The sequence below is a fragment of the Fulmarus glacialis genome, unplaced genomic scaffold (assembly GCF_000690835.1).
Source record: "Fulmarus glacialis isolate BGI_N327 unplaced genomic scaffold, ASM69083v1 scaffold29796, whole genome shotgun sequence".
In the NCBI taxonomy this organism is placed as follows: domain Eukaryota; kingdom Metazoa; phylum Chordata; class Aves; order Procellariiformes; family Procellariidae; genus Fulmarus; species Fulmarus glacialis.
This window is the reverse complement of record NW_009217948.1, coordinates 1-20,195: the sequence shown is the minus strand read 5'-3', so window position 1 is coordinate 20,195 and position 20,195 is coordinate 1. Positions and strand designations below refer to the sequence as shown.

At 39.0% G+C, this 20,195-nt stretch overlaps 1 protein-coding gene across 1 annotated transcript in view; it reads left to right on the top strand.

Annotated features, from left to right (window-relative positions):
* WAC (WW domain containing adaptor with coiled-coil) overlaps positions 1 to 19,927 on the top strand; it is a 31,182-nt gene extending 11,255 nt beyond the window's left edge. The window contains exons 3-7 of the mRNA XM_009579874.1: positions 1,488 to 1,610; positions 2,601 to 2,749; positions 8,133 to 8,251; positions 16,004 to 16,190; positions 19,796 to 19,927. Coding sequence (XP_009578169.1) covers positions 1,488 to 1,610; positions 2,601 to 2,749; positions 8,133 to 8,251; positions 16,004 to 16,190; positions 19,796 to 19,927 — 710 coding nt within the window. The remainder of the gene's footprint in view (positions 1 to 1,487; positions 1,611 to 2,600; positions 2,750 to 8,132; positions 8,252 to 16,003; positions 16,191 to 19,795) is intronic.
* Positions 19,928 to 20,195: the final 268 nt, after the last annotated feature.

Here is a 20,195-nt window from a genome sequence, read left to right as displayed (position 1 = left end):
CAAGAACAGGTAGAGTTGATGCATTTTGAATGTAATTTTATCTAATATGGTGTCTGCATGTGGCAGGTTACTGATGAAGAAAGTGGTGTGGGATTTTTTGTTTGCTGCTTTTAACTTCTTGTGCACTGATCACCAGTTTAAATAGGAAGCAAAACATTTACATGTAGTGCCCAGAGTTAATTAACTTCTAAAAAGTGCAAACCATGAAAGTCAAAATAGTAAAATTTTACTTAAAGTTTTACTATTATGTACGTTATGATTATTTATAAGGAAGAACTGTCAATTGACTTCCTTTTAATCAGCAAATATTATGGCTTCATTCAGTACTAATAGGTGAGTTGGTTATTGTTTTTTCCTGTGCAGGGAGAAACTTTTAAAACTGTAGTGCACTAGGCTGGACTAAAAAAGTAGGAGTATCATGGTTGTTTGTGTTAAAAAATGAAAGGTCCAATCAAGACTCTAATTGTATTTTATTAGAAAGCTGCCAATTTAAGTTCCTAGTCATTTTCTCTTGCCGTATCTGAGCAGCAGCTGTGTCTGTCTTGGACAAGAGTGTTTAGTATTGTTCTGATGGCATGAGGGCCTGGCTTGGCAGGTCCACGTGGGCCGAGTGACTTCACCTTGCACAGCAGGACTGCCCTTACTGTGCACATGATGCAGAGTTATTCTGTGTTTGTGCTGGTGAGTCAGTTTTTTCAGACTTGTGCATGGGTATTGGATGTTCAGGAAGTATCCCACAGAGCCTATAGACGTTTTTGAAAAGACTAGTTCAGAAGCTGGTCTTATCAGCTCATACTGTAAGATGCTCTTCTGTGTAGTGCAGTTTTAGAATGGTTGAAAATGATTAATTTTTTACTGGGGGGGGTAGGGGGGGTGGGACGACAGCTAAACCCAGAACAAGTAAATTGTGTGGGTTTTGGTTGTGGGTTTTTTTGTTTGTTTGTTATGGGGTTTTTTGTTTGTTTGTTTTTAAGAAGAAACACTCAGTATCTGGATTTTTAACTTGAAAGATCTTTTCTTTTTCCTTGAACAGGAAGTCTTCCCCCCCTGCGCCCCTCCCATCTCTTTTTAGTGAGTTAAAGTGATACTGCTTTTTTGCCTTTTAAAAAAATTATTGTAGCTTGAAAAAAAACCCCACACATTCTGCTAACTACAGTAACAAATTGAACAAATGTTCTCTTTATGTTTACAAGAATTACTATTGATACATAAGGTCAAGCTGAAGAGTTAAAGTTATTTTCTAAAAGAATTTTTTTAGTGTATGTCTCAAAGATAAAACTATTAAATAAATAAAGGACTTGGTTAGACATGCCAAGCATTCATGAATTTAATTCAAGTAATTGAAAAATAGTTCAGGTGGCTCTTTGGTCTATTGTGGATACGGGAACAAAATCGGAAAGAAAATGCGCCTTAAATGTATTTAGCCAGTTTGAACAGTTTAAAGGGATGTTCTAGAATTGTCAGTAAAACAGAATGTTTGTTTTTAGTTCTAACAGCAGCTGTGACACAAGCCTCTCTGCAGTCTATACTCCATAAAATTCTTACTGCTGGACCATCTGCTTTCAATATCACTTCCCTAATTTCTCAAGCTGCACAACTGTCTACGCAAGGTATTCGGAGTCTTCTTTTCACTTATGTAAAATTGTTACATTGCATTTTATAAAGTCTGATACAGTTGAAACTTGCATAAGCTGTCTCTTGTCCTATCTTTGGCCATCTGGTGTGGAAGATGTTGAATGACTTCTTTTTCCAAAGATAGGATAAGAAATTGTTACTTGGGGAGCAGGAAGCTGACACACAACTAAGTAAATATGCTTCTCTGTCTCGCCTTTTGGGATTTTCTCTGTACGTTAACTAACTCTGTATGAGTAATGTGAAACATGTGTGAGACCCTCTCAATTTATTCTGAACCTTAATTAGACGTTATTTAATGTACAATATGAAACACAACTCTTCCTTGATTGAAGACCCTTTCTGTAATACTGTGCAACTGTGACTCTTGGAGGAGTCCTTAAATTTTTAAAAGAAAGTTTATTCTGTCTGGTGGGGGTTTTTTGTAGTCTTCTGTAAATAGTATTTTTCAGCTTCCAGGCAAGATATTCCTTAAGGTATCTTCAATACATTCTCGTTTGTAACTTAATAAAGCTAGAAACTTAAACCAAGACAAGAAATGCAGTCGTGTTGTTGAGTAGGTAAGCAGTAATTAAAATTAATGGGCAGAGAACTGTTGGTGGGTGAATACGTTTCGAGATAAACCATGCATTCTTTTGGTTAAATCAAGTTGAACACTGTAAAATAGGAGTTGCAAATGAAACTAATTTAGTCTCTTCACGTGTAAAAAGCATTGCATAATAGCTTCTTCTCTTTCTCCCTCCCCTCAAGTTGTAGAAGTGGAGGGTTTGGGGAAAATACAATTCTTTAGTTAGGATTGTTGTTGAACATTTGATTGTTTCAGTTTTTCAACCCCCAACTGTCTCAAGGTGAGTATGTTTGCATATTATCTAATACACGATACTGCAAAGTACCAAAAGAAAATCTAATTCACGTTTAAGATAGGATATGGTTTTATTAAAAACAATCTTTTTTTTTTTTCTTTACAGCTCAGCCATCTAATCAGTCTCCAATGTCTTTAACATCTGATGCCTCATCGCCAAGATCATATGTATCTCCAAGAATAAGCACGCCTCAGACTAACACTGTTCCTCTTAAACCTTTGATGACTACACCACCGGTATCATCGCAGCAGAAGGTAAGCTCCTTTTGATTTATGTCATACTGTAGTAAGAAACCATTATAGGTAATATTAAGTATTGCTGCTATATATCCATGTGCTAGCAGTAATATATAGGATGATAAAATATGTATATTATCTTTCCCGATAGAAACAACTGGAAGCAACTGCTTGGCCATATTTTTGCAGTACAACTCTACCATGGAATTCTAGTACACTCTTCTGTTCTTGAAGAAAATTGTGCTCGCTTCAGATGCTGTGTGGAAATATTACTAAGAGATCAGTATTCTAATATATTTAAATGGAAACAAAAACTTACCCCAAAGGCAACAGCTGATATAGTTCTCTAGATTTTAGCCAATAAAAGATTTTTAGAATGGGAGAGAAATTCTTGAGGAAGTTGACTTCATGTAGTCTCAAATTTGGTTTAGAAATGTTCTAGGTGTTTACAAGATCAATAACATTATGTCCCTTTCCCTTCCCACCACCTCACCCCGATTCATTCAGAATTCCTTAACTGGGTCAGTGACTAGGAAACATTAATTGAAGCTAACCAATAAGCTCCTAAGGTTCTTCCTAAGGATGAAGTAGAAAACATAAAGTTGTCTTTTTTTTTTTTTTTTGGGTGTGGTCCCTCTAGTGGGTCACTCTTTAGAGGAAAAATGTCTTTTGCAGAATCTGAGCTCAGTATTCCATATCCTACAAGTGGCGATATTGAGGAATAAATACGGTTGAAGCTGAGATTATTTAATTAATTAATTAATTTCTCTGTCCAGCGGATCAGAGACTGTTTTGCTGTGTACATGGAAAGTAGATGTAATTAGAGGCACTCAAGATGAACTTCCCCTTAAGGATTTTTCTTTTTCCTTGTTTAAAGACTTGTGATTCGTATTATGGAGCAAGGGTGGGAAGAGATACTGGGTTAAAGGATCTGTTATGAAGGAGGATTTTGTTACTAAAGGGGACTGAAGGCAGAGCTATTGATTTGCACCCTCTGGTGGAAAGTATCCTTTCACATTCAAGATAGTTTTGTAGTGTTAGGTAGAGCTGCAGAACATAACACTCTTGTGCCTTTTGTTTAAAAAACAAAAGAAAAAAAAACCAAACAAAAATTTAGCAGTTTACAGTGGTGTTGTTCTGGCTGTGAAATATGGAAGTCTGTTGAGGCGGATTTGGACCTCTCCTAGAGGTTTGCTGTTTTCATGCAATGGGAGCTTGTCCTCTCTCTTCATTGTACAGAACTTTCTTTCAAGATTGAGACCCTCAGATTTTAACCCAGTCTATCAGTATGTTGCTCAGTGTACGTAGTAACTTACCAGTGTAAGAAGCATGACTCTAGACTTTGGGATGAGACCAGTCTTGTTTGATTTTTTTTTTTTTTTTTTTTTTGTGTGGTTCTGCTAAAATCCCCATTCTCCACCCCTCTCCCTTCCCCCCCCGCCTCACCCTGCTTAGCTAAGGCATCTTTCTTTCAATTTTTTTCTCGGAAGAGAACCTCTTATGTCTTGAAGGCCTTTTAAGGAATGCTTTTATCTTCAGAAGGACAGATTGCATTCTTGAATCTAGTCTAAATGCCTCATTTTCTTACATTTGAATTTTTCATGGGTACGAAGAAAACCATGTGATTCTTCCAGTTTGTTGTGATTGACAGTGGTACAATGGATTGTGAAAGCTAATTGTGTGTGTACTAATCCTGCTTGTTGTCTTTGTTTCTGCCCTTGGAGTACATCCTGAATCTATGTGGTCACATCCCATAGCTAGGTGACAAGTAATGAAATTATCAAATAGCGGTCTTGAAACAAAGAAGGGCGATGTCTGGCACTTTCAAATCCTGGGGTATGAAAAAGAATCTTCTTAAGTTGTTTACTGCCAGTAACTGGAAGTTGATCTCTTCTGGTCTCTACAACCCAGAGATCTGGATCTACTTTATAAATAAAGTTCTGATTATCAGCTACATTATAAACATGGCAAAAGCTTTATCCTTTGCCATCTTCTTTATCTACAGTGTTTTCTGAAAGAAAACTTGAAGGACAGCTCAGCCCAGCAGGATTCCCCCCCCCCCCGCCCCCCAAGACATTTATCCTTGTTTTATAAACTTACCTTTTTTATTATTTACCATCCTGCTACAGATGTTTTCCTAGAACTGTGCAGACAAACTTGAACCCACTGCCTTTCACCCAGTATAAAGGCCAGCATTATACCTGTGAAGCAGGTAGTGTGGTAGTAAACTATGCCTTAAGAAAAAGTGAAGGCAAGCCAAGCGTTGTAAATAGGGCCAATCTGTCTTGGTAGGCCAACTGTATAATTGAATATGCTTTTGGACACACAAGCCTTCCCTCAGGCTTTCAGTAGAAGCAAAAAACTTCAAGGCTAAATGCAGGTTTGAGAAGAGTTGATCTGAGTTTAGTGTAAATTGTAACTACAGCAAGGCTGCCACTCCTCAAAAAACAACAGAAAAAAGTGTTGGTTATTTTATGCTTGGTTAGATATGAGAATCTCCACTTACATGGAGGGCTCTGTGGTTGCCTATAGTTAGTGACTTGGCATGCAGGATTTCACCTCTGGTATTTTCAAAGGAGGGCATTGTGTGTTTTATTGTTACGTATATAGAAGTTGTTCTGAAAGCAGTGATGTCTATATTTTGATGAGCATACTGTGACACGTTTTGAAATTACTGTATTTTAATCCATCTTTCCTTAAGACTGCACCACAGTGAGGTGAAATTGCACATCTGGTTTATTTTTGAAGCACATATAACGTTGCAATCAAAGTGTTAAGTGTAGTAAATTTCTGAGTTACTCATTCTAAGCTATAATGTCTTTGCTTCAGAATACCATTAATCCTGATGGACTATTGTGCATTATTATATACATTGGCAAGTTTTCACTCCCATCCCTCTGTGAGGAAGTTACAACTCTCACTACCTTGGCATATCATAACCATTGAAGCTTTCTATTTTCTAGGTATCTCGAGTAGCTTCACAGATCAGCTAAACAGAATTAGTAGTAATGCTTGACAGCAGGAGCTTTTCTTGGTTTTTGTCTTCCTCAAATCTGGTACTAACACAGAGCTGTTGAAATATTAACATGAATTGTTTCTGTGTTAGTCCCAGAACTAACAAATTCTGGTTCATTTTTTTTTGGGAAAGAACTTTCTTGAATTCCATAAGATGGAATTGAGATGAGAACTTAGGTGGTAATAGCTGCAGTGTAAGCATGTCTGTTTTAGTACACCTTTGGGTATGTCAGTCAGGTTACCTTATCCAGTTCTAAGAGTTTGAGGTCAATTACACATAATTAAGATGTGGTGCTGTGCCAGGAACACTTGGTTTCAGAGGATAAGCTCATTGGCTTAGGGCGCTTCTATGCAGCAAGCGTAGACAAAGCTGAACTGGCACCATGCAAGCAGAGCCCGGTGCCAGATGCCCACATACTTGGGCTGGCTCTGGGAACAGTGTAGTGCCATTTGCACAGTAGGGCTTGTTACTTAGGACTGCATGTACACGTCTGTACTGTTTTTAAGCTCAAGCTGGTATGTCTGCCTGGAGGTGTGCTGTGTGCCCACAGCAGCTCAGGTGTCACAGACTCCAGGATCCTGGGCATCACGTTTTGCTATTTCGCTGTGCCTGTGTTCTATGGTTAGAAACTGTTCTGAATTTCTGCAAAATACCTGTGTAAAGCATATGTTACACATATCTGCCTAGCTCGGAGAGAACGTTGCTTATGGAAATTTTTTTTTTATTTAGCCCTTATTATTTTTCTGTTCCTGGTACACTTACAGTCTTTGAAACACTTGGAAGATAGGGAATACTTAAGAGTTTTTGTGGCTCATTTATCTCACAAATCCCAGTTTTTCTTTACAGTCCATTTTTGTTTTTATTTTTACCAGCCAAGGAGCTGGTTAATTCTCCAGTTTGGACCTGCAAGGTGATCATATTATCTCTGATGGACTTTCCTTTTGAAGTTGTTCCTTCTGTTCAAACAGCCTCTTGTTATGGCTGCTCACAGGGTGAGCAAAATTCAGGCATTGATAGCAAAGTTCTTCATGTCATACACTTCATAAAGATACTCGGGTAGTCTTTTTTCGTAAATCAATTTATGAACTGCTGCTATTTCGCCCTCTCAACTGTATAATTCTGTTGATTTCAACACACTGAATGATCTTACAACGATCTTGCTTTATCTTTCCAGAACCATGACCTTTTCATGTGCTATTCAGACTTTTGGCTTTTGATGGTAATTTTAAAAGGTGGCTTTTCCTCTTAGACATAAAAGTAGGTTTGAGATTACATTAAGATTTCCTGTATATTTAAATAAATGAACTTATGTCTTGAGTTTACTTTAGCAGATACTGTCTGACTTGCTGTCTGGTTTATTTCACAGGAGTCTGTTTCTGAAACTCAGGGAATTTCTGGAGGTTCAGATGACCTAGTTAGTAATCTACACCAGCTTGATGTCAGCAAATGCCAGACAGGCTACCTGATTTATGTTTTTTGTCTTTATGGATCCCTAAACCCCATTTTTCTTCCCTCCCTCTTTCTTAAAATTGTTAGCTTGATTTTCCAGAGTGGGGGATAAATTTTGGAGCTGCTTCCTCTCGTGTCCGTATTTTAGAAGGGACAGGGGTATGCAGAGTATGGGGCAAAAAAAAAAACCTTGAACTCCATTTACTGTAACTTAGACACTAGTATATTCCCAAACTTTTCATCCTGTTGTAGTTCAGGAATTCACAGAAAAAAGACTATATCTCACTGCTGGTGTCTTAGTATCTTAAATGTGAGTATGTACTACAAATGAGAAGCAAAAAGCTACTGGTGACTCTTAATTTTTTTTTTCCTTAGTCATTCATAATTTGGAACAGTTAAAAAGGGGGAGTAGCAGACTGATAAGTATGCTTTAGATTTTTTTTTTTCCATTTCTGATAGAGATGCTATAAAACCCTTATGACCTAATTCTGCTCTTGACACTGTGTAATGTATTTTCAAGTAGAAAACTTTTAATTTTTTAAGTGAAAATTTTTATTTGGATAATGAACAATTATTCTGAGGTTGAAAATGAGCTTGGTGCTCACATGGAAGATATGGTCAAAAATGAAATAAGATTGAACTACTTTATCTAATAAACTTGCAATATTTTGATAAGTCAGACGCATCTAAACTTGCTTCTGTTATGTCTGTTAAGTACTCTTTCTATTTTAGTAAAAAAAGCTATCTATCACAGCTGTGGAACTAGAGATGATTTTTTAAAAAAACACCTTGTGAAGAGTATAAAAATTCTGTCAGCAAAAGACTTTGTATCAAAAAACCCCACTGGTCTTGTACTTGTAATTTCCCTGTTTTCCTCTGGTTCTTACACTTGATATTTACTGTGGAGAAAATCTAATGAAGTTTTGAACTTTCCAGGTTGCTACTCCAGGTGTTAAACAAGGACCGGCTTCACAGGCAGCACCTCAGCAGCCAGTAATAGCTGACAAGCAGGCAGGTCATGAACCTGCCTCGCCACGAAGTCTTCAGCGCTCAAGGTACATTGAAATACTTCTCTGTGCTGTCCTCTGTTTTTACTCTGGATCCAATGTAAGTTGTATGTGTTGCAATTTGTAGATTCTTCTTTGGCCTATTTATTGAACACATGATTTAACTCTGCTGCTACTGAAAGAGTGCAGCTAAATATCTCTGTTACAGAGCTAATGTGGTAGATTCTCCATTTTAGGACCACCACTAGAGTTCCATTCACAGAAGTAAAATAGAATTAATGTTTCTGACCTGTCACTCTGGAGTCAATTTTACAAGGGATTCCTTGATTTGTGATTTCTGAGTTTGGAGGTTTTGTTTCTTTCTGTGCAGTTGTGGGATTAAATGCTTTAACTCTATGTGATTTGCATAGTGTTAGATGTATGTGGTGTCTTGCTGTAGTGTAATTTGTTTTTTAAATTAGGAACAACTTTTGTCTATCAGGCGATTTTGCTGCTTTAATGAAAAACATTAAAAAATAAAGTAAGTTTCACGAATGCTTTTCGTTGGCCAGACCTTTTTGTCAACATTGCAGCCTATTCAAATGTGGCATGATAGGAACATTTAGCCATGGATTTACAAGGTGGGATTAGAATCTGTATCTTGCCTGAAATTTTTGTTCTGCGAAGATGGGCTTTTCATTGTGTAGGATGCTGTACACTTTATCATATTGGTTCCAGGGGCTGTAACCAAAGATTTGTCATAAGATCTTTCTGTGACGGCGTCATGGTCTAGAACTGTGGCAGGAGGAGATTGCAGGTTGACTTTTTAAAAAGTGCATATCGCAGTAGATTCCTCTAAATCTACAAAGTGTTGCATTTCTTAAAAGCTAGATTTTTGGAGTGGTTGAATAAGGTGTGTGGTATGGTATTTAAAAAAAAAAAAAAATCAACCACCAAGAAAACCCCCCAAAAAACCCAAAACAACAACAAAAACCCAAAAAAACCAACAAAAAAAAACCCCCACCAAAACAAAAAAACCCAACACACTTTCTTTGTCAGCATACCTAAAGCTACATGGTGGTGCTTTCCAGATCATAAAATAGTGAGGTCCTTTTATCTGCCCTTCTGGGACTAATCATAAAGGGGACCTTTGATTACGTGTCATTGGTGCACTAACTTATTGTTAGATTTTCAAATCTGTGTTGGTTTTTGTTGGTTTTGTGGGAGAGGGGGATTGTTTTGTGTTTGGGTTTTTTGTTTATTTGCTTGGCGGTCCTGTCCCAGTGACTGGCTTTACTGGAGACACTGTGATATTGATCAGTTTGAGGGTACAAACAGAAGGAAGTCAGAAGGTTTTGAGTCTTTAATGTTGGCTATCTTACAGACACTTGATTCTAATCTTTGGCAGATGTCTAACCTACAACTCATTTTCCTCTATGGGTAGAATAAAGACACAGTGTACCAGCTCCAGTCTCTAGTAATTACGGATGGTGCTGTTTAAATCTTTCTGAATTACAGTACCAAAAATAAAATTATACTTGGCAACCAGCTAAACCTTTTTAATGAGGGGACTGGACCTTTTTAGAGGGAGCGGTGAGGTTTTGGGGAATAGCTCTTAGTCACAGACCCTTTTGTCCTTTGCTAATCACCCTTTCCCCATCGGAAATCTTGCTAAGGAAGATAGTCTTATTCTCAGAAACATTCACTATGGCCTGGAGTCTGTGTGAAGTGATACTGGTGGGCATTTGGCCTGCTAATCCGTACACTGTACCGTGTCTGTGTCCCCACCCTCCTGTACCCCCTTTTTGGGCTGTAGGACTTCCTGCTCTGGCATAACCCTTACCCACATTGAGTTCCCTTTAGGGAACCTCTGCAAACCATTGCTCTGCTTGGCATCAGCGTTTTGCTGGAGAAGGGAAGCTGAGTTTGTCGCAGGAACTGTACCACTGAAGCAGAGGGGTCATGCAGGTAGTACTATCCCATATTTGGGAAGGCAGCGGCACAGGAGGCAGTGCACAGAGGAGAGTGTGCAGCCTAGTATCAAAGATAAGTGATAATATTAGTATTCTTTAGCATCTTATATCTCTCAAATTGTTACACGTTTGTGACAGTGGTATATTGTGCATCACGAGTTCATGCGTTTCTGTTTCTTTCGGAAGTGTCTCATTTGCAAAAAATGGAACGGGTGATTTGGAAAAACCTGTGCAACTGGTATTTTCTTTTGTTCAGTGCAGTGGAGTTGAATGAAAATGGACCAGCTCAGATGTAGATTTACTCATCCGCAGATGATTTCCTATGTCTGGGCTGTATTTCTGAATTGATACAGAACAGATTATTCCTTTGCAGGTGAAAGCAGTCAGTCAGACTTGGGGACTGGTCTTGGGGCTAACTCCCTTTAATTTTTATAGGAATGAACAACAACTTAAGAACCTGAACTGTGGACAGGTGGTCCAAAAAGAGGCTCTATGAATTAAGGCTGCATTTTTCTACAGTTTAAAAACAGATTCATTGTGCAGAAGTTAATCACAACTACATTTCCTTTGCTTTTACTGTTACTAAAAGTTTTAAGCGAATGGAGCTAGAATTATTTTTAACTTGTTTGGGAGGAAGCACTGTCTAAGAAATATGTGAATAGCTATTGATAACTTTAAAGTAGTGAACATTTCAGTCATGTAAGTTGGGAAATTAATGCAATGTAGGCATACAGTGAGTCTTTTTGTAAGAGATGATTCCAAAGACGCGCCATGAATTATGGCTGCTTTAAAAATGGAACTAAATGAGTGCTTCCATAATTAATAGTTTCATCAGGTTGCTAGTTTATTTCCATTTTCCTTTACCTTAGAAAATGCAAAACTGCTGGAGGGGGAGGTGTTTCCTCCCATTTTTTGTAGGTTGTAAGATTTTGTAGTTTTTAGTAGTATATTTCAGAACCATCCTGTTTTCATACTCTCATACAGATGTGTTTGCCTCTCTGGAAGCATTCCGTTGTCTGTGGCACAGTCAGTCTTTAACTCATCTGGCAGCTAAGGCAGGTATTTGACTTTATTGAAGCATTTAAAAATATAGCAATAGTTTGGAATTGTCTATCATTGCTGCATTCGTAGCTCCCCCTGCTGCTAACATAGCAGTGCTAGGATATTTTGTGACAGTATGTTTTATTCATAATTAAGATACAACTTTATTTTTGAGAAACCCACAGATTTTATCTTCCTGAAATGTTTCTGATGTGTTAGAGTGATTTTTCCTGATGAAGTAGGAGTCAGAGAAGCCAGGTTGATAAATGGAGGGGAGGCAATTCATAGGGGAACTTTGATCCTATTAGGACCAAGGAGTAAATAAGCATTGAAGGTGATGCCTCAATTCTACTTTGTTAATAAATGTAGCCTTTCTCTGCACCGTCAGTATGCTGATGCTGTATGAATACATAGAAACATAGAATAATTTAGGTTGGAGGGGACTTCTGTGATCTAGTCCAAGTCCCAACTCAAAGTAGGACCGGCAAGTTTGAATTGCTAAAGGCATTGTTTAGGTGATTTTTTTAATATCTCTGAGCATCTTCTTCTAACATTTGACTACCCTTATGGTGAAATGTTTTTTACTTATGTCTAATTAGAATTTCCCTTGTTGCAACTTGTGTGTCTGCCTCTTGTCCTGTCACTGTGCATCTCTGAAAAGAGTCTGGCTGTCTGTTCTCCTCCTAGGTAGTTAAAAACAGTAAGAAGATCCTTCAATCCCCTTCCCTCAGCCTTCTTTTTTCCAGACTGAATAAACCCAGTTCTTTTAGCCTCTCCTGGTATGGCATGGCCCCCTAGTCATCTGTGTGGTCCTCTGCCAGATTCCTTTGGTGTGGCAGTTTAATTCTTGTCCGGTTTTGGGCTCCCCACTACACAGTGCTCCAGGTACTGTGGATCTCATAAGCTCTGAAGAGAGGGGAGGAATTGCTTTCTTCAATCATGCTCTTGCCAATACAGCCCAGCATGTGCTTGGCCTGCTTTGCCACAGGGATACATTGCTGACTCGCATTTAACTTGTCCACGAGGATCCTCAGGTCCTTTTCTGCAAAGCTGCTTTCTACCCACTCAGCCTGTGCTGTTCCATGGGGTTGTTCCAGTATTGTTGCACGGTGTTATTCCACCGTAGGTGCAGGGCTTTGCCTTTTGAACTTGGTTCCTCTCTGCCCATTCAGGTCCTTCTGAATAACAACCTACCCTCCAGCGTATTCACTGCTCCCCTTAAGTAGGTGTGATCTGCAGACTCACTGAAGGTGCACTGTGTGCCACTGTCTAGGTTTTTAATAAAAACGTTAAACAGTATTGGCCCCAGTATTAATTAGTGAAGGACAGCACTAGTCACTGGCTTTCAATGGGTCTTTGTACTGCTGAGTGCAACCTTTGAGCCCAGCAGTTCATTCAGTTTTCCACCCACCTTACACGTGAAATATGGACTGGATAAGTGAACAGTTTGGCTATAACACTACTATGGAAGATGATGTCACAGGCCTTGCTGAAGTCAAGGTAAACAACATCACTGCTTTCCTCTTATCCTCTGAGCCAGTCATCTCATCATAGAAGTCAGTGAGGTTGGTCAGGTATAATTTCCCCTTGGTAAATCTATACTGGCTCTTTTTTTTGCCTTTTAGTCTTTCATGTAGCTGGAACCCCTTTCAGGAAGACTTGTTCCATAACTTTCCAGGCAACTAAGGTCAACTGGCCTGTAGTTCCCCAGTTTGTCATCCTTGTACTTATTGAAAATGGCTTTAACATTTGGTTTTTTTTCATCCCGTCATCAGGAAACTTGCCTGCTCACCGTGCTGCTTCAAGATGATGCAGCATCTGAGTTATACTGGCCAGCTCCCTGATTACCCTTGGGTTCATACCATCTGGTTGCATGGACATATGTCCAGTTGGCTTAACTGCTCCTTAATTTCTTCCTCTGCTGTAGGTAATACTTTACTCACACTGACTCTGCTGATGTGCTTGGGCCTGTGGGAGGCCTGAGGGCAGACCATACCGGTAAAGATGTGCAGCCCTTGTTGCCCTTCACGTTCTTGGCTAGTTTCAACTCCAGCTTCAAAATCTAAATGCCACTTTTTCCTAATCAACTGAACATTTCTACAGTTAAGCGTTTGCACTTATAAGTGGTTTTGAAGTAGTTGAGCCAATTACCAAAGAGAACACAGAGCACAAAACCCCAAAAAATTCTTTTTTTTTTTTCCCCCAGTTACATCATATGTTTCCTTTTGCAACTTCTGCTGCCTGAAATCAAGGGAAATTTATGTATACAACTCTAACAAAGCTGCCTGCCAAAGTCTTTCTGCATAATTTTTTTTTTTTTATATTCTAAGCTTTTAAACAAGTTTGGGGGTACTGAAAGGAATGAGGTTAAAGTCTTTGATGCTGCAGAGCAGTGTGCTGTACCTAATTTGTTGGCTGTTTGTTTGGAAACCTGCTGTAATTCTTTGCAAGTGTGAGTGATTAGGGTAAATGGCTGGGCATTGGACTGTAAAGATAGTTGCATTATGCTAGGATGTTTTCAGTCCTCAAGGGGGTAGGTTAGGTGATGAATTGAGATTTCTCTCAAATTTTTTTTTTTCTTCATATTACTTTATATCACTTGCAGGCAAGTAGTAAGAAAGTTTTAAGAAATAGGCTGAAATTATGGCCTGTGTTGAAAAGCTGCTGCCAGTGGGAGAGTGATTGTAAACATAATCTTATGAGTAATGCCTAGGTACTTACACAATTAGTAGTACTATGTCTCAGTATATGTAGTGCCAGAGAATATCGTAACTGTGAGGTACCATCACTGTTACGGTGCTAGTGATGTTCTTTTGTCCTGCTCAGGATTACTGCTTCCTTTGTCTTCCCTTACAAGGGTGGAGAGGACAGAGCAGACTGTTCTTATCCTGACCTGTCCTTGTCCATGTTCGCATGGATAACTAGCGCTGCTCCCACCTTTCTTAGCAAAATAGAAGAACAGAGCCCCTCTATGTGAGTGTGGGGGGATAGGAATGCATGCTGGAAAGGGAAGTAAGAGTGTAGAGGCCTTGTTTTTGCACGGGATGGGGGAGTAGAAAAGGGCATGTGCTTCTAAGCTTCCCCATCATGGCTTATGTGCCCCTCCCAGTGCAAGTTCTGGTTTCCTAGAAGATCAGATCACCTGGACAGTAGTGCTTGCAAGGAGGAGACAAACCCCCACATTCTGATCCTTTATTTGGTAACAGTGATATACCAAATACCAGTTTCGATGCTGGTGAAAGTCGCAGTGGAGTTGTCTGTTGCTGATAAAATATGGAAGTTGAAGAACAGCCATGAACTCTCACATGTAGCAGAACTGTGTAGCTGCAGCTCTGGCAATTGTATCAGATGTGGTTGGATCCATACCATATGAGAGTGTAGTGTTCATGCTGGCCCTGATACCTGGGCTTCTGAACACATGGAAGGTAAATTCAAGTATCAGTGATTTTTACATATTTTGGGGGAACTTCTGTAGTTTGTTGGGCTTAACCTTGTTAGGTGTTCAGGTTGTATACCATAGCTTTATTGAGAGAAGCGATACAAGTGAAACAAAAAAACCTACTTCTTTACCTAGAGAGCTTAGCATCCAAGTGTAAGGTGGAGGATGAGTATTTGCAAATTGGGAGTACAAGAGTCCTTGTGGATTAGTCAGTCATACCAGTTTACCAAAGATTTACCTAAGCGGTACTCACCTTTTTTAGTCATTGTGGCAGGAATAGGCTTTTATGAAGAGATGGGATTCTTAAGAAGGAACTCTTAAGAAGGCCCCTCCCCTACATGAGAAGCTTCATGAGGTAGAGAGGAGAAATGTCTTGTAAAGTGGAGTGAGAGGGTAATTATTAGAGGAATGCAGTTAAAAAAAAAAACAAACCAACATTGCTTAAAGCAATGGCTAGAATACTTTGTAGATAACATAGTCTTAAGCACTGTGGATGGCAAAAGACTGCTACTAAAAGTTTTTGACCAAGAATTATAGCTGCAAAGTAGAATTGGAAAAGCTGTGTATTGGTGTAGTGTTCAGATAACGTAAATGTTGTATTTGCTTGCATACGGAGATCTGAAAGAGGACAGTCAAAGGCTTTGTCCAAGGCACGGAGTTTTTGATTCGTCTTACAGTACACATATCAGCTGAACGTGTCTCCATGCATCTGTTCTCCAGCAGCAGGCTAACACACCAACCAGAAAAACAGCAGCATGAATATGTTCCAGTAAAGCAGTCAGGTTGGTAGCTACAATTATACTGCTCCCGTGATACTTCTGTTCTCTGGAGCACTTTAAGTGAGGATATACAGTATCACAAAGTCACCTAGGTGTTCGTGTTTTGGCATCAGTAAATGGTTTTACTCCTCAAAGCCCATATGGCTATATTTTTAGATCAGGACGTCAGGCTTTGTACTTAGTGATTATTGTGACGCTTGCCGATATTCTTTTGAATAAACCTGCTTGACTCCATCTGATACATCATTATTGAAAATCTTAGGTGTACAGCTATTTGAAGGAAGAACATACATGTATGTATTCTCTATCCAACACTAAAATGTAGACACAGCTTGTATCTCTTGAGCGACTATCAAAGTTAAAAAACTGAAAAAACCCGTGTTATATTGTAGCACTCAAACAGTTCCCATACAAAAGGAGGTTTATGGAAAAGTGGCACAGGTTTGGTCGACCAGAAGTATTTACTTGTGGTTTAAATGCTTTATGTATTTTTGTGGCTGGAAGCAATGAATTTTAAGTGTTTATTTCTCTATAGGTTTACATATATTTTTAAATGCTTACTTTTTTTTTTTTTAATTCTTTCTTCTAGTAGTCAAAGAAGCCCATCACCAGGTCCAAATCATACCTCTAGCACTAGTGCATCAAATTCAACACCTGCACCGCAAAACACATCTGTACGACCCACTTGTTCATTAACACCTACGCTAGCAGCACACTTCAATGAAAATCTTATAAAGCATGTTCAAGGCTGGCCTGCAGATCATGCAGAAAAGCAGGTGGGTGCACTTACGCTTTGTTCCCTGTGAGAGTGCAAAATGTATAGCTTAAAATCTGGTTTTCTTACACAGGTTGCTTTTCCTAGGAATTAAAAGTATTTAAAAAACCCCTGATACTTGGCCTTAGCCAGAAAAGAGGAGAGGGGAGAGAGATTAGGCCAGACCTGCAGGTTTTACATGTGATTGCCATTTAGCAGTTGAGTATTTTCACTCTCTCTTCAAGTACCAGTGCTTTTGAAATTCTCTCAGATGAATAGCTATCCTCATAACTACTTTCTTACTGCCAAAGTTCCGTTGAAATTTACAAAGAACATACATTTCAACAGGTTTTTATAATAGTGATATTTTTGTTACGTCGAAAATGTTATGAGTTAGGTGGCAGAGTTAAAACTATTTGAGACTGCTCTACAGTTTGAGTCACTGAGTTGTTAGCTCTACACAGTGAAAAAGGAACTCTGCCTTATTTGTTGTACCCAGTTTTTAAGATGATGTAGAGGGCTTAGACTGAATTTGGGCTATTTTTACATAAGGGGGAATCCAGTAGAATTGCCATCCATATTTTATAACTAACTGCATGAAACCTATCCTGTTGTGGGTAATACAGGGAAACTGGATGCATGTCAGCTGCTTGGAATGTATTACTCAAAGGAAGCGTATTGGTTCAAGTCCTTTCACACACAACCCTGTCTGACACTGTATGGGATATTAATCTTACCTAGCCCGGTTTACTTTGGTCTTTTGAAGAGTGGTTACATGCTGGCTTAAGCCTACACTGGAGGCTTTTGGGTAGTAACTTGCAGGATGACTCTTAGAAGTGCAGTCTAGACTGACACCCCATTTGGACTCTGTTTGGGCTTCTTGTTTTGTTTCTTTTCATTAATTTTTTAAATTCAATTTTAAGACATTACCAACCCGTACTGAGTCAAATGACTGAGCCATTGCTGTGGAATGTGTGTTTAAGGAAATGGTGCAGCACAGCCACTTCTCTCTGTGGCCTTGGCCCATAGGTTTGATAGTGTTTTCACTGTGTACTGAATTGACATATATCTTAATGCAGAAAATATAGATTTATACAGTTCATAGGTAATTTTTTTTCCCACTATCAGTAATAAAGAAATAAAAAAATACAGCTAATGCTAGGCGGTCATGTAGTCAGTTGGATACTTCTACCTTTGTGCCAAGTGTTACATGCTATATTGTCTTATCAGCTATTTCAGATGATTTCATGCAATGACAGTGTTGTTTGTAGACCAGTTTTGAATAGTAACACTTGAGGAACTGAAGTCAGATATTTGACATAAAAGAAAACTGAATGAAAGTATAGGTGCAATACATAGTGAAGAAGGTAAGCTAGATGAAAGTGGAGAGGATAAAATATGCCGTGCCTTGGTTTCTTCAGATTTCTAACCAGATGCATAGCTTAAATTGAAATTGGGGCATAAGAGCACATACCAGAGTAAACTGAAAAATAAACAAGTAAATAAATTAGGTGAGCCAGGACAGGTATGTGTTAAAGCAGTCAGACTTGAAGAAATGTACTGTGCAGTAATTAGTAGCTAAAACAATTCTTGAACCACTAGCAGTTATCTCGCAGAACTCATAAGCAGCAGTTAATGTGGAAAACTGGAAAACAATCCAGTAATGTGGTAATTGGAAAATATCAACATAACTATCTTATCTTTAAGGAATGTGAGAAATGGAATTGTAGATGGTCTCAACTCAGTGATTGTAGAGGTACTTTGAGTATTGAACAATATCTAAGTAGAAAAAATGATGAATTTACCTTTTTACAAACACCTGAAAAGAAAACCCTGATAATAGTCAACGTGAACCTTTTAGAAAGAAATTGTGTCAGTTTGGTTTTTTTTTTTCCTTTTGATAAAGTCTCAGGCTTTGGTAGTACAGGAAAGCAATAAATGTTGTATCCTGATTTGCAGCAAGACTGTTAAGACCTTTTAACAAGAATCTTGTATGCAAAAATGATTTTAAGGCCTTTTAAATGAGATTACTTTAAGATGGGTGACTGGTCAGCTTAAAAAGAAGTACTTCGAAAGTTGTTATTGATAGTTTGCTATCAGTCTCAAGGCTTTGGAGTTATGTAGGGAGGACATGCAAAATGATGTCCTACTGGAGACCAGGGTACTCCTGAATATCAACACGCTCCAGAATAGAAAACATTAAATGTAGGGAATTAGAACACAAAGTGCTTCTTTGAACTGGAGAAATGCCAGAAGTTGATGAAGGCCTGTGCTAAATACCATTATTTTTGGGAAGGAAAAATCAAGTATACATGTACTCAGGCAGATGTTGTGGATTAAGCCCAGTAGGCAGCTAAGCACTACACAGCCACTCACTCACTCTCCCCCAGTACGATGGGGGAGAGAATTGGAAGGGCAAAAGTGAGAAAACTCGTGGGTTGAGATGAAGACAGCTTAATAAGTAAAAGGGGAGGATGGGGGAAAAAGTGATGCAAAAGCAGTCGCTTACCACCAGCCGTCTGATGCCCAGCCAGTCCCCGAGCAATGGCAACCCCTGGAAAACTGCCCCCCAGTTTTATTGCTGAGCATGACATTATATGGTATGGAATATCCCTGTGGTCAGTTTAGATCAGCTGTCCCAGCTGCATTCCCTCCCTGCCTTTTGTCCACCTACAACCTATTTGCTGGAGGGGGTCATAGAGAGAAAGGGAGAAACCCTTGATGCACTGCTCAGCAATTGCTAAAATGTTGGTGTGTTACCAAAACTGTTTTGGTCACAGATCCGAAACACAGCATCATATGGGCTGCTATGAAGAAAACTTAACTCCCTCCTAGCCAGACCCAGTACAGCAGAGAATAACATTGCTAAACAGTAATACTGCAGGGAAGGATCTATCTGAAACATTTTTTTTTTTTCAATGTGCCACTTGCAAGAAGTCGTATTTGCTTTTTGCAGTGTGATACACAGGACCTCAGAGTAATTATACTAGTCTCCTTGGTGCTGTTGAAGAGTCTCTGGAGTCATATCCAGTTCAGTGGCAAGACTAAGAAATGCACAAACTGGGGATGGGTCATGCCTTCTGAATTTACACTTCTGCTTGTCTCCACCTGACTAAGTGGGGATATTAAAATAATGGAGTTTGTCTGGAAGAGAACACTTGAAAAGAGTTGCAAAGGTTTTTTGCCTGTATAAGGTAGCTGGGAAGAAGATGGCATTCTATTATTTTTGTCACTAAGGTTTAATTTAGATGGGAAATTTAAGTCTGCCGTTGAAATAGTGGACAGAGACTTTTAACTACTTGAACAAATTACTTTGGAAACTCGGAGCTCTGTTATGTGCTATCTTTCAAGATGGTTGGGTAAACATTTTTTAGGATCAAGGAAATCTAAACCATCCCTGCCTTAGCATGGGCCTGGGTTAGACACTCTCTTGGCAGCCAGTGTTGTTCATTTCTGATTCTAAATGGGCTTTTGTAGAGAATTTAATGTACTTCTGATTTAATGTTCCCTTTTGAAGTTAGAGTGCTTTGCTGTTTCAAGACACACTCATCCAGCAATCCTCTAGTTACAGCCAGTTGTTTCCAATGTGTGATTCAAAATCCTAACCTTTATGTGTAACCATTGCAGGCATCAAGATTACGTGAGGAAGCCCATAACATGGGAAGTGTCCATATGTCAGAAATTTGTACTGAATTAAAGAATTTAAGGTCTTTAGTTCGAGTATGTGAAATTCAAGCAACTTTGCGTGAGCAAAGGTAAGTGTGTGCTCTGTGTTTGTTTTCAAAATGATAATTTTCAAGGTGGTATTAGAATTCCCATTCTGGCATTGTTTTGCATGAGCTATATTTACTGATGACTTTGTAAGTATGCTAATACTTGCTAGGTTTGCAGACTGTCTTCCGTGTGTACATTCTGCCTGTTTTCCACACCGATACCTCTTAGTCTTCAATAAATAGAACTAGATATTCAACTTCTGTATTCTACACGGCACCGGGCCTGCCTACATGGCACCGGGCCTGCTGGGGAC